This window comes from Myotis myotis, unplaced genomic scaffold (assembly GCF_014108235.1).
Source record: "Myotis myotis isolate mMyoMyo1 unplaced genomic scaffold, mMyoMyo1.p scaffold_m19_p_3, whole genome shotgun sequence".
Taxonomy (NCBI): Eukaryota; Metazoa; Chordata; class Mammalia; order Chiroptera; family Vespertilionidae; genus Myotis; species Myotis myotis.
In genome coordinates this window covers 168,995,493-169,010,641 of record NW_023416335.1, presented here as the reverse complement: position 1 = coordinate 169,010,641, position 15,149 = coordinate 168,995,493, and the positions used below count along the sequence as shown (strand labels likewise).

Genomic DNA, 15,149 nt, shown 5'->3' with positions numbered 1-15,149 from the left:
GGCGGGACTGAATGGAGCCGGGGCGGAGCCTACAGGGTTGGGTCCGCCCCGCCCCGCCCCTTCCAGTGCACTGGCTCCTCCTCCACGGGCTCAGCTGGGCAGGGTCCGTCCGGTCCCGCGCTCCGCGCTCGGACAGGTAAGGGGTTCAGGCTGTGTGCGCCTCCTTCCCCGCAGGTGGTCGGAGGTCCGCTCCGGCCGCCGACCCTCTGCCCAGGGTTGTTGAGGGGCCGTTTCAAGTCGCCTTGTCTTCCAAGTGAGAAAAGTTGGAGAGGAAGTAGGGCGCGTGGGCAGAGCTTGCTCCACAGTGAACACTGGGGTGGGTGCTCGGGCATCAGAAAGTGCGGCGCACCCGAGAGGAACCCGGGCGAGGAAGGGCCTCGCCCAGCGGCCCCGGGGCTGGGCCGGACCCCGCTCCCCGCTCCCCGCCCAGGGGATGTGTTCCGAGAACCCGGCTAGGAAACCTCTTCCCCTGAGAACCAGGAAGTGAGGCCAGCACCCTGCAGAGATGCTCCGGACGTGCAAAGCATTGCTTCTCCAGGAGAGTCGAATTAGCTCGTTTCTCCTGCTTCCAAGCTCCCAGGAAATTAGAAAGTCGAGAGGGGTTGTGGGGATCAGGTAAGTGCAATGTCAGACTGGCAAAGTGTACCTGATAAAACAAGGCTGACAGCATCTGAAAAGCTTGGCTGTATTCTCAGACCTCTCATTCCTGCTCTCGGTAGACCCTCACCACCATGCTGAAAACTGAGCTTAAATATAGCTCTGTACATTTATTTTTTTTTAATGTGATATAACAATAACTTCTGCCATAAAATAATTACCTCTGCTGTTTTTTTTGATCACCTGTTATTGACAGGACTAGGTCCTTGACGTTTGCTGATGTTAAAGCTAATAGCAACTCTTAGGTATTACCATCTCTGTTTTGCAGTTGAAGAAACCAAGGCCCAATGAATTGAGTGATTGCACTGGTCACAGCTGGTTTGTGGAAGAACTATATTGGAACCCAGGCCCATGCAACCTCACAATCCATCTTCCCTCCACCTCTCAACACTCTCTTCCTCTGACCAGAGTGCAACTGAAGCACAGTCTGAATTAATTCATTTGACAAGAATTTTTTTAATCCTATCTGGGGCACAGTCCATTGTCTGTTTCAGAAGGTGCATATGAGTGGGAGGCGTTGGGTTCCACAAGCTGACACTGGTTTTAGTATATTTCTCAGTGATCAATTTACCTTGTATTCTTGTCTGAGTTGTCTTGTTTGAAAATGTGAATGATGTTCCTTTACCATGAAAATCAATGGTATGGGAAAATAGTCATGGAGATATTTATTATTTATTTATTTATTTATTTATTTATTTATTTATTTATAAGCAATATGTCCCATTGCACTTCCATTACTCTTAAGTACACTAAAGTAAAATCTTGAATACTTTGAAAGAGGTGATATTTAAAAAACTTGTTTTTGCACAGATCACTTATTTTCACTATTGGTGATGCAGTAAAGCAAATGAAAGAACCACCAGAAAGTTCATTTTCAAGAGATAACTACAGTTAACATTTTGGTGCATATTCTTCCAAATATGTGTTAGGGGTGATATATGAATGTATATTTAAAGAAAAATTTTAAATTTTGAGATTTAAAACTTTAAGATATATATATGTGTGAAGGGCTTGTTAGAAAGCCTTCCTTTTTCTGGCATCCCTATGCCATCACCTCTGCTAGAAATCTGGGTGCTGTAGAGCTGATTTTAAGATAGCCTGTTTTTATTCTCAATTCCCTGTATCTTAGCTCTAGCTTTGAGGATTACTAAGCAGTTCTACTTTTATGAGCTTTGTCAGTCACACAGTAGAAATCTGAATAAATAAGAAAAAATAATGTATATAGAGCAACTGCAAAATCTATAGGCTTTTAGGATTTCTTAATTTTAAAAAAATAAGTCTTTCTCTCATTTAACACAAATATTGTGAGTAGCTGCTAAAGTTGAATTTTGTTGGATCTCTGTCCAGATAGCAGATTGTATAGGAGATAAGGTAGACAGATCTATAATAATAAAAGCATAATATGCTTATTAGACCAGACAGCCGAATGACCTTCCGGAAGTCCTTCCGGATGAAGCCGCAGTGGCGGGGCCGAGGCAGAGGCAGTTATGGGCAATGAAGCAGGCAGGCGAGTGGTTAGGGGTGATTAGGCAGGCAGGCTGAGTGGTTAGGGGTGATCAGGTAGGCAGGCGAGTGGTTAGGGGCAGGCAGGCAAGTGGTTAGGGGTAATTAGGCAGGCAGGCGAGTGGTTATGGATGATTAGGCAGGCAGGGGCAGCTAGGGGCAATCAGGCAGGCAGGCAAGTGGTTAGGGGTGGTCAGGCAAGCAGGAGAGTGGTTAGGGGCAATCAGGCAGGCAGGCAGGCCAGTGGTTAGGAGCCAGCGGTCCTGGATTGGAGGGATCGGGCCTAAACTGGCAGTCGGACATCCCCACAGGGGTCCCAGATTGTGAGAGGATGCAGGCCGGGCTGAGGAACACCCCCTCCCCATGCACGAATTTCATGCACCAGGCCTCTAGTAAACAATAAGTTATGATAACTGTTTTAATAGAAAAACAGTTTGAAGCAAAAGACATTAGGGTGACAGTTTGAAGCAAAAGACATTAGGGAAAGTCATAGTTCCTTTTGCGTTGGACTTGATGGGATAGTAGACACTTACCAGGTGGCCCTCAAGGTGCCGGGGCAATTCTTTTAGTTAGCTCTAGATGACCTTACCTCCTGCTTCACAGAAAAAATAACGATGTGTGGGAATTCTTTCTCTCCCTTCAAATATACCTGTACTCAAACCTCTGCTTCCCTCTTGCTAGATTCAGAAGAGGTTTCCTTCTGTTCAAGGCTGACCTCTTAACCTATACTCTATTCACTATCCCCTTTGTATCTTCATCCAAGGTTTAAGTCTTGAAACAAATATTAAATCAGCAGTTCTCAGGGGATGGTTGGGGTCTCTCAGTCTCTTTCAGGAAGTTCATAAGATCAAAGTCACATTCAGAGTGAAAGATTCATTCAGAGTGCTATGGATTTTTGTGTATGATATATAGATGATATATCTTATTGACACTATTACAGATTTCCACCACCACCACCCATCCCACCTCTACACAGTCCCTCCACCCCACCCTCACCCCGGGCCTTCACCACACTATTGTCTGTGTGCACATGGGCTATACCTCTATGTTCTCTGGCTAATCCCTTCACCTTCTTTCATCCAGTTCCTTCCACCCTCCTCCCCTCTGCCATCTGTCAGTCTGTTCCATGTATCCATGCCTCTGTTTCTATTTTGTTCATTAGATTCCACATATAAGTGAGATCATATGGTATTTGTCTTTCTCTGACTGCCTTATTTCACTTAACATAATAATCTAACAAAAAAATAGGTATAATTGTGATTCATTCCTACCAGACGGCTATTGTGTTGGCTGTTGTCATTTTTCTACTTGACAATCTAAGGGTAAAGCGGTCAGTGCTCCTGACTAGTCAGGTATTCCACGTTTTAAACATTCTTGCGGCACACCAGTTGAAAATTGCTGTACTTGGTAATAGGAGCTACAGAGAAGAGAAAATCTTTGTTTTCAAGTTTTTCAGTCTAGCAAGGGATAAAACAATTATGAAGGATAAATGTTGTAATAGGTGTGTGCAGAGTGTGACGAGATCCAGAGAAGGAGCATCAAGCTGAGCCAGTCTGAAGGAGCTGTCTTAAGACAGATTTGGGTGAGGTGGGAGAAGAGAAGAATGAGTGGAAAGGATTAAGGATAATTCTCCCCCATCAAAAAAAATCCAGGCATCAGTAATAGCACAGGAGGGCTCAAGCAAGGAGTTTGCTATGGCTGGATCATAGGATACATGCCATTAAGTAATAAGAGATGAGGTCAGAGAGGCAGGCAGGGCCAAATCATCATGTGCCTTACATACTATGACAGGAGTTTAAACTTTGTACTGAAAGGTACAGGGGAGCCATTTCAGAGTTTTCAGGAAAGGTATTATGTGATCTTACTTGGTTAAGTGGATTCCTCTAAAATGAAAAATTGAAGGGAGATCAGTTTGAAAACTTTGTAATAATCTAGGAGAAATGAAAACCTGGAAATAGTATACAATCAAGGAATGGAGAAGAAAAGATTAAAAGATTTAGGAGACCAAATCAAAACAATTGAATGAGAGATATGATAGAAGAAAGAAAGAAGAGTGAGGGAAGCAAAGAAGCTGATTCCTGGCTTTTTTGGCTTGGCCAATTAGGTAGATGGAGGAAATAAGTTCTGGTCACATTAAATGTAAATACCTACCTCTGTCATCATCTAGGGGAGATGGCACTAAGTAGATATATGGTCCAGAACTTAGGAGAGAGATTTAGGTAAAGAATGTTTACTATATGAGAATTCTCACATATTGGTACAGGGGTGGGCAAACTTTTTGACTCGAGGGCCACAATGGGTTCTTAAACTGGACCGGAGGGCCGGAACAAAAGCATGGATGGAGTGTTTGTGTGAACTAATATAAATTCAAAGTAAACATCATTACATAAAAGGGTACGGTCTTTTTTTTTTTTTAGTTTTATACATTTCACACGGGCCAGATCCGGCCCGCGGGCCGTAGTTTGCCCACGGCTGTATTAGTATATGAATAGAAGGTTGAAGTAACAAGTATATATTAGTGAATAAAATGACCAAGGTCCCTGAACTCATGGAACTTATAGTCTAATGGTGGTGACAGCCAGTAAACAACTAAACAAGTAAATATATGATTACAAATAAATTGTGCAGTGATGAAAGATAATTAGGCTGAAGGCAGACAGACCTACTTAGATATTGTGGTCAAAGAAGGCAAAAGAGAAGAAAATGCTAATATAAAGGCCTAGGTTATAGGGAGGCTTTTTGCTTATAGATTCTGGATTTTGTACCCCATGAATATATTCTTTATTCCAAATATTAATTGTATGGCATCTTAAAATAAAAAATATACAGGGGAGGAGAATAATTGCAGAAGAATATCTGAGTCTATGTGTCTTGATTAATTAGAAGGAAAGGTAACCACCTACTGAGAATGAGGGTCATGGAGATAAAATAAAACCACATATAGAGAAGTAAAGGTGTGAAATAGTTCGCTAAGGACAATGAGTGAAGACAAGTAACAGGATTAATGAGTGTGTTGAAGGCCCAATGGAAAAGGGGTTCCCGTAAATTTGTATTCACACCAATATGCTCAGTTGTCATCTGGTTCTCTAGCTGTATTCAGCAGCACTGGTGCACAAGTAAAATGGTGAGATTTATCCCTAGCTGCAACTCTCCAAGGTGGAATAGCAGGAGAAAAAGGGAGCAGAGGAAATAAAGATTCTGTCTAGAGCAGGGGTGGGCAAACTTTTTGACTCGAGGGCCACAATGGGTTCTTAAACTGGACCGGAGGGCCGGAACAAAAGCATGGATGGAGTGTTTGTGTGAACTAATATAAATTCAAAGTAAACATCATTACATAAAAGGGTACGGTCTTTTTTTTTTTTTAGTTTTATTCATTTCAAACGGGCCGGATTCAGCCCGCGGGCCGTAGTTTGCCTACGGCTGGTCTAGAGAGTAGTTAAGGTGGTAAGCCATAGGGTTTGGCTTAGTAGAGAATGAATTGTGATCAGATAGAGCTGATGGACTCAAAAAAGGTGGAGGCGTACCGGGAAGAGCATGTTATGTAAAATGTTGTTGGGATAGACCATATCTTTTAATGCTACACAAATTATTTCAGGAAATTTATATTTCTTCTACCAAAGAGTATTGCATAAATATTTAATAGAAATAAATACTGACTGGTAAACCTATTTTAAATTGAAAAATAAATCTCTTTTATTAATAGATTTCATTCCTGAATTTGTTCACAGTATTTTTTCTGAAAAAAGTAAACTTTTTGCTCCTTTATGTAAATTTCACTCAGAAAATGTCAGTATCAGGTAAAAAAATATAATTTCTTAATTGATATTATAGGTAGAGAAAAAAAGCAAGTCCAGAAGATAGACAAATAAACCACAATTTTAATTTATTCTTTAGATATTAACTATAGTTGACCCTTGAACAATGCAGGGATTGGGGTGCCGACCCCCACGCAGTTGAAAATCCTCGTGTAATATTTTACCTTCTGCAAGTTTAACTACTAATAACCTACTGTTGACTGGAAGTCTTTTGTGCACTCTAGGACCCTTATTCTGAATTCTTTTTCTGTCATGTTGCATGCCTCTGTATTACTTAGCTGCTTTTCTGGAGAGTCCTCCTTCTCTTTCCTTTGGGGGTTTCTTTGTCTACCCATGTTTGATCTCACTGACATATCTAGACGTTGAGTCGTTCAGTGGCTGCTCCCTGGGTGGCAGTGGCTCCTTGAGCTGTGGTTGCTCCTCGGGCAGTTGCGGTAGCAGCTGCTCCTCAGTTGGCAGCAGCTCCTCTTGTGGATGCTATTCACAGCTGTGGTGTCTCTTCTGGCTGGTGGGGGGAGGCTTCACGGCTGCTGTTCCTCAGACAGAGGGTGTGGTGCTCAGGAGGCTGCTGTTGCTTGGATATGCTTTCCAGGGGAGTTCTGCCCTTCCTGGCTGCAAACCGTCTCACCAGCTGAGTAATTTTGCCAATTCGGGGTGGGTGTTATTAGTTTCAGCTGCTCACTCCATTTGCTCCGGGACACGACCTGGGACGCGTCTGCCTATATCGCCGCCATCTTCCGTCTGGAAGTCTTAAAGATAACATAAACAGTCAATTAACACATATTTTGTATGATACATTTTTGTGTTAGATACTGTATTCTTAACACAAAGTAAGCTAGAGAAAAGAAAATATTACTAAGGCAATCATAAGGAAGAGAAAATACGTTTATAGTGTTTATGGAAAAATACCTATATATATAAAAGCCTAAGTGACCAACCATTCGACCGGTAGCTATGACGTGCACTGACCACCAGGGGGAAGACATTCAATGCACAGGCATGGAAACATGGAACAGACTGATGAATCTCAGAGGGAAGGGGGGAGGGCAGAAAGAGATTAAAGATCTTATATGCATACTAGAGGCATGGTGCACGGATTCGAGACCAGTGGGGTCCCTCAGCCTGGCCTGCACCTTCTCGCAATCTGGGACCCCTCGGAGAATGTTGGACTTCTGGTTTCAGCCCAATTCCCGCAGGTCAGGCCGAGGGACCCCACTGGTGCCTCTAGTCTACATATAAGTGGACCTGCACAGCTTAAACCCCTGTTGTTCATGCATCAACTGTAGTTGACTTTGGACTGTTCCTTTGTTATAGTGTATGTAATCAGTTGCCAACAATTCATATGTTATAGCAGAGTGAAATATAAGCTTATAAATATCATCACTAAAACTACTGTAACATTTTAACGAGAATTTTTTCTATTATAGGAATAGAAGATGAACAAACCAATAACACCATCAACATATGTACGCTGCCTCAATGTTGGACTAATTAGAAAGCTGTCAGATTTTATTGATCCTCAAGAAGGATGGAAGAAGTTAGCAGTAGCTATTAAAAAACCATCTGGTGATGATAGATACAATCAGTTTCACATAAGGTAATGTATAAAATTCTTTTCCTTTTTAAATTATTACATCACAATCTAAAATGACTAATAGGTATAAATGCTGTCTAATATTGCAGTTCAGAAAATAAACCTCTCCCCAGTGGAGATAATGGTAATAAGTACCCCCTCCTTGTTTTGCAATGTTTGCTTCATTCAGCTAGGCTAATATTGTGATCTTGCAAATAGGTTTTTGGATTAGAATCCAGATTCCCACTTTTATTTTGATTCTGTTTGGCAAGCCGAGGAGTATAGTTCAGTCTGCTTCACACTGTCATTTCCAGTTTGAAGTAACAAAAATATTATAAGAATTGCTAGCACAATTCTGGAACCTAAACTTCTATGTGTATGAATCTCCAATTCACTTTAGCAGTGTATTTTGGGATTTCAAATGGGCATTTCCTAGTTGCTCATAAATGTATACATCTATGGACAGAATTTTTATTTCTTAGCTAGAATTTCTCAACACTATCTTCAGATAATTTCTATTCTTTCTCTCTATTCATCTCTGCTGAATTTAGTATAGAATATAAATACAGATTTTATTGTGGTCAGTTATTTCAGCTCAAACCTATATCAAAATCTGTCTTTAGAAACAAGTGGAGTCTACGGCCACACCACCCTGAACGCGCCCGATCTCGTCTGATCTCGGAAGCTAAGCAGGGTCGGGCCTGGTTAGTACTTGGACGGGAGAAACAAGTGGAAAAGAAATGTTGCCTTGGCCAGTGTGCTAAGTGGTTAGAGCATCACTCAAGCACCAAAGGGTCACGGGTTCAATTTCCAGTCAAGGGCGTGTCCTGGTTTGCAGGTTTGATCCTTTCAGGCACATGGATGCATGGGAGACAACTGATCTCTCTCTCTCTCTCTCTCTCTCCCTCCCTCCACTCCCCTGCCCTCCCCTCCCCTCCCCTTCCCTCCCCTCCCCTCCCCTCCCCTCCCCTCCCCTCCCTTCCCTTCCCTTCCCTTCCCTTCCCTTCCCTTCCCTTCCCTTCCCTTCCCTTCCCTTCCCTTCCTCCTTCTCTCCCTCCCTTCTCCTTTACTTCCACTCTCTCTAAAAATCAACGGGAAAAATATTCTTGGATGAGGATTAACAAAAATAAGAGGAAAAGAAATGTATTTGTGATTTTCAGTATTTACCTAATAAAGAACCTAAAACCATGGCTCCCTTCCAGGAAATGTTTCCTCATATGAAGGATGAACATCTTAAATTACTTAGAAAAAGCTTCAGTTCAGAGCTTGCCAGCCTATTTTTTAAGATAGTTTATTGATATTACTATTAAAATCTTTGGAAGATGAGAGAGTGGTGGTGAGAGGAAAAGCCCTTCTTTGCAGAATAATGGCAGCAAATAATTATTGAAAGAATGATAGAATTAGAAAGTTACTGATTTACAACTACCAATGAGTAATTAATTCATACAAGGCTCCTCAGTGACTGCTAAAAGAAAAACCACAAAGTGAAAGGTTATTGATGAGCAAGACTGCACAAGATTTGAAATTATTATCCACAGTTTACTTATGAATTATGAAGGGAAAATAGAGAAATTTCTCTATAAAAAGAGAAAAAAATCTGAAGCATTCTTTCTTAACCAAGGAATCAAACTTTGCGTTACCAGTAATGGTACAAACAGCCATTATGTGCCTCCAAATGTAACACACACGCACATACAGAGAGAGAGAGAGAGAGAGATGAGAGAGATGGAGAGAGACAGGGAGAGAATGCATGCAAGAGCACAAACATGGCAAAATGTTATCAATTGGTCAATTGGTGAAACTACATGAAGGGTAAACGGTTGTTCATGTTATTACTTTATTTAGAATTTTTCAAAAAGAAAAGTTTTTAAATGTTACTTTTCAAAATTAGTTTTTAAAGAAGTGGGAATGCAAAACTTATGTTTTTAAAATTTAATTGAAATATAGTAAAGATGAAAGGAATACTTCTCCAAGTTTATGTATATTCTATTTCTTTAAGCAAGTTTGTTAAAAACCATTTGACTAACAGAGTTAATATATCATGTAGGGAAGTAATAGAGCTTTGTAGGTTGAGAGCACACTCCTATGTCAAGTGAAATCGGAATTTGGATCTTAATTTAGATACAGCTTATTGGCTGTGTGGCTATGAGCTGCTTACTTTACCTCTCCATGCCTGGCTTTTTCATTAATAAATTAGTATGATATTCATAGTGCCTGTCAGAATAAAATGGTGCATAGTGTACGTCCTGTGGTCCACTGAACAAATACTCAGTAAGTGCTCAGTATGTGTTAACATATTATCACCTTCACCATCTTTTTTCCTTCTGCTTATTCTTTCCTATTTTCTGTAATTCTTGCTGGTTTTCATTTTTTTTTTTTAATATATTGTAATTGATTTCAGAGAGGAAGGGAGAGGGAGAGAGAGATAGAAACATCAATGAGAGAGAATCACCGATCAGCTGCTTCCTGCACGCCCCTTACTGGGGATCTAGCCCGCAACCCAGGCATGTGCCCTTCTCTGGAATAGAACCCAGGACCTTTCATTCCATAGGCTGACACTCTATCCACTGAGCAAAACCAGCTAGGGTCTAGATGGTTTTATTGTCCCTTTTTTTTTTTTTTTTAAACATTATATGCAGTGCTGTCAGAGAACGGAACAGGGGGATTAATTCCTATTTTCATGTTAACTCCCTTTACATACTAATTTTGTTTCTTTGTTGCTTTTAAGGAGATTTGAAGCATTACTTCAAACTGGAAAAAGTCCCACCAGTGAATTACTGTTTGACTGGGGCACTACAAATTGCACAGTTGGTGATCTTGTGGATCTTTTAATCCAAAATGAGTTTTTTGCCCCTGCGAGTCTTTTGCTACCAGGTAAACTGAGTGTGGCTAGGGCATCAGCAATGAGGGTGGAAAGACAAGTGGCAGAAATAGGACCATTTCTTCTTACTCTGACTTTTTTCTCATAGCAGATGAACCTGACATTTGAGGCTCCTTTTCATTCTTTCAACTGTCCCCAACTCTTAACAAGCACCCCACACATAGGGCACTGCAGACTTACTTGCTGTTAAAGAGATGGAGGCTTCATGATTGAGTCTGATCCCGCCATTAAAGTAAGGTAGTTTGGTGCCAGTAGGAAGTTTAAAAGGATGGGAATTAGATATTATTTGGGGGATTTTTTTTTAGCTCTTATTTTTTTTTCACCCTCCACTTCCATGCCAATAGGACTCTGTGGTCATGATTTCTTTACACTGTATACTGGTGGGTTAGTGCCTTGTTGCCTTCCTCATAACTTTACCTTTTCCCTTGATGTCATTTACACCAGTGGTTCTCAGTGTACATCAGAATCATCTGGGGTTTCTGTAAATGGGTAGCTTTCTGGGCTCTATTATAGACAACATTATTGGAATTCTGGAATTGGGTTCAAGTACTTCAGAGCTTCTGATGCAGGTGACTCATAGGCCATTTTTTTAAAACACTGCCTTACCTATCTTTACCAAAACAAAATTCTTACTAGGTAGCTTCTTGTGTGTGCTGTGAGAATATGGGGCTAATGTTGAAACTGGAATGATGTTAAGTGAACCAAGTCCTAGATTAACTTTTTCACTATTTCTACGGAAGGACAACTTGTGTCTTACTTCATTTGGCAGATGCTGTTCCCAAAACTGTTAAAACACTGCCTTGTAAAGAAGCTGTAACAGTTGAGCAGAGTCAGATGCCTCTCTATGATAAAGACAGGTCATTTGTGATACCTGTGCGGAATCCTGAACAAAATCATATGCCACCTGACTCCTCAAGTACAGAAAGTTTAGAAGTTAGTGATACACGTAAGTAACATTTGCAGTGCATTCCACTAGGGCAACGATCTTTAACCAATGTGCCGAAAGAATTTTTAAAACATGCAATACTTGACTGTTTAGTCAGAGGCATTAACCTCTTTTTCCTTACATTGTCAAATTTAAAAAATGACAACAGCCAATACAACAATAGCCATATGGTGTGAATATATCAAAAGTATACCTATTTTGCCTGGCCAGTGTTGCTCGCTCAGGGGTTGGGTGTCGAACCATGAAACACAAGGTCACCAGTTCTATTGCTGGTCAGGGCACATGCCCGGGATTGTGGGCTCAATCCCCAGTAGGGGGCGTGCAGGAGGCAATTGATTGATGTTCCTCTCTCATCAGTGTTTCTATCTCCATCCCTCTCTGTCTCTCTCTAAAAAAATAAATATAAAACATAAAAAATTATACCTATTTTTTTTTTGTCAGAATGGCAAACTTTTTTTTTGTATTTTGCAGAATTTTATTAATTAGCTTATGTGTGCCGTGAGGTGAACAAGGTTGAAAATTGCTATACTGGTGGCTTGTCATTAAGACCATTACCACTGCCCTAACCGGTTTGGCTCAGTGGATAGAGCGTCAGCCTGCGGACTCAAGGGTCCCGGGTTCAATTCCGATCAAGGGCATGTACCTTGGTTGCTGGCAACATCCCCAGAAGGGGGTGTGCAGGAGGCAGCTGATCCATGTTTCTCTCTCATCGATGCTTCTGACTCTCTATGCCTCTCCCTTCCTCTCTGTAAAAAAAAACAACAACAATAAAATATATTTTTTAAAGACCATTACTACTAAAAACAAATTCCTCCTTTTGTTTGTGCACACTGGCAAAAGCTCTTGTGTAGTTTTTCCCCCTCCTGACTTACTAAGCACCATCTTCATTGTATAAGTCACCATGTTATCAGTGAGTAGAGGCCATAAGTAAATATTTACCTAACTTGAAAGGTTTATTTTATGAAGAAAACAAGTGACTAAAACTTTTATTTAAAAATTGTTTTGTTCCCTAACTGGTTTGGCTCAGTGGATAGAGCGTTGGCCTGCGGACTGAAAGGTCCCGGGTTCGATTCCGGTCAAGGGCATGTACCTTGGTTGCGGGCACAACCCCAGTGGGAGATGTGCAGGAGGCAGCTGATCGATGTTTCTCTCTCATCGATGTTTCTGACTCTCCATCCTTCTCCCTTCCTCTCTGTAAAAAATCAATAAAACATATTTTAAAAAATAAAAATAAAAATTGTTTTGCTCTCCTCATTGTGCCTAATCCAGAGTAATAAATATTAAAATATAAAATACTTAAATTGATAAAATACTGGAATTACTAAAACCACTTCTTTACTGAAGCACTTTTCTCCTTTATTGACATTATAGGTTTTCACAGCTTTTCATTTTATGAGTTGAAGGATGTCACAAATAACTTTGATGAGCGCCCAATTTCTGTCGGTGGCAACAAAATGGGAGAGGGCGGATTTGGAGTTGTTTATAAAGGCTACGTGCACAACAGGACTGTGGCTGTGAAGAGGCTTGCAGCAGTAAGTTTTATTTCCAGGGATAAAAAGATTTAAAGGAAGAGTTACTTCCTAGTGTGCTATAGAATAAGTTTTAAATTAATCTTTAGGAAATATATTATTTGAGTGCATATTTTCTTTAAATAAACATCATTCTAAGCTGGTAGTCCTTAACATTTAAAAGTCTGTTGAAAGCTCTGGGTCCTATCTCTACCCAAAATGTAGTTATGCACACATATACAGCATTATTCATACAATTATGGTAGATTCACAAAATAAAGTTGAGAACCCCTGTTTCACACAGTGCTTCATGCATAATGAAGATTAAAATAAGATACTAAGAACATTTTATAAAAATAACTTTCTTGTACTTTCTCATTTAAAAATAAAGTTTATAAAATGTACATTAAAAAATGCAAAATTTCTTTTCTATATCCTTTGTTCCCATTTCTGTTAGGGTAGTCATCTTTTACTTATTGATTTGTTATTTTCTAGATTTGTTGTTAGATTTTTTAAAATATCAATATAGTACATATTTATATGACAAAGAGAGTCACCCTGTTATATATGCTAAAAAAAAAAAATTTTGCAGGTTTTATTTTTCTTTTTGCCTTTAAATTCACGTGTTTTCTGCTCCACAGAATTTTTTTCAAAATGTTTATGCAGTAAAGTCTCATATAATTTTTTTTCACTCCCACAATAACTCAATGAAGTTTATATTTTTACATGGTTTATAAGATTCTTTTCCTTCCACTAACCAGCCATGGAACCTTGAGCAAATCACTAATATTTCTAGTTCTCAGATGTTCTATAAAATGGGGAGAATAATGCCTTGCTATTTTAAGGAAAGCAGTATCAGCCAATTGATCTCTTTAGCCATGTTCTAGCATTAGGAGCCTTAGGGTTATTGTATTGTGTTATATTGTATATTATTTTTTCAGGTAGTTGACATTAGTACTGAAGAACTGAAACAACAGTTTGATCAAGAAATAAAAGTAATGGCAAGGTAAGTTTATTTGGTGGTGTGGTGTAGTGGAAAAGAGCATGGCAAGGAATGAGGGATCTAGTTTCTTACCCCAAGGGTACTGTGAACAAGTGATATTTTCACATATATACAAATGAAATAAAGGATTTAGATTAGAGCAATTTAAAAATTTTTGACTACAATTCCATAACTACACATACCCATATGCCTGTAGATTAAACAGCAGTCATTATTTTAAATCGTAGCAAAGTTACATAGACTTTCAACTTCCTTCCATTATCATGTTTTCTGCTCCCAGGATTTATGAGAGATAAATTGTAGATATAAAAAAAAAGTATAGTATAATGGGCTCTTAGATATAAGTTAACACCCATAAACCAGGGAAGTGTTATATACCAGAGTGTTTAGAAGGTCTTGATCCAGTATGCTTGAACATTGTTGGGCATCATCAGGGAAAGTAACAGAAACAAATTAGGAAATTTATTCTAATAATTGTAATAATGGATACTTGAGTTTACATAGTGTACAAGACACTGTACAGTATATTTATGTGCATTGTCTCATTTAATCCTAACAATAATTGTTATAACCTCCCTCCCAACATTTTTTTTCCCCCCACTGAGATTTAGAAAGGTCATATAGCCAATAAATATTAGAACTGGGTTTCAAATACAGATCTGTCTGATTCCAGAGCTTGAGCTTTTGATATGAATTTTATTAGACCCATTGCTATAAATCACCAATTCTAGTTGCTTAACCTCAAGAAAGAAATAATAGACTGGAATTAATTTATTTATAGTAAAAATACTCCATAGTGATAAGAAAAATTAAAACACTTTTACAATTTGTTCTCCTCATTTCTACCCCCACTCTCCAATCCTAAAGTAACTTGTTCAAAGTAGGTAATCTGGGAAATATAGGAAAATATTTTTAAAATAATAAAAATCACCTCTTAATTATATCACTCAGAGATAACCACTGCTGATATTTGATGTACTTTCTTCATGATATCTGCATAGCATTTCCCCAAGTCATTAAAAATAATTTTAAAACATTTTAAATTATTGTATAAAATTCTGTCATATATGAGGATTATGTTTTGTTTAATCATTACCCTATTAGGTTTGTTTCTGATTTTCAATATTATGAATTAAAGCTCCTTTAAATCTCTTTGTACATAAATCTTTAAATGCAACTCTGCTTATTTCATCAGGATAGAGTCCTAGAAGAATTATAGTTCAGAATGCATGAACTTTTTAAAGACTTTCCAAGTGTATGTCC

At 39.3% G+C, this 15,149-nt stretch overlaps 1 protein-coding gene across 10 annotated transcripts in view; it reads left to right on the top strand.

Annotated features, from left to right (window-relative positions):
* Nucleotides 1-71: 71 nt before the first annotated feature.
* Nucleotides 72-15,149, top strand: part of IRAK4 (interleukin 1 receptor associated kinase 4) — a 26,883-nt gene continuing 11,805 nt past the window's right edge. For 3 of the 10 annotated variants that reach the window (XR_004965723.1, XM_036297049.1, XM_036297052.1), the window contains exons 1-7: nt 72-136; nt 7,403-7,572; nt 8,172-8,252; nt 10,277-10,422; nt 11,199-11,375; nt 12,747-12,907; nt 13,825-13,889. Coding sequence is in view for 9 of the 10 variants with exons in the window: in XM_036297049.1 (XP_036152942.1) it covers nt 7,412-7,572; nt 8,172-8,252; nt 10,277-10,422; nt 11,199-11,375; nt 12,747-12,907; nt 13,825-13,889 (791 nt within the window). In the remaining variant the exon portion in view is untranslated. The other 7 variants (XM_036297050.1, XM_036297051.1, XM_036297053.1 and 4 more) reach the window with 7 other exon arrangements.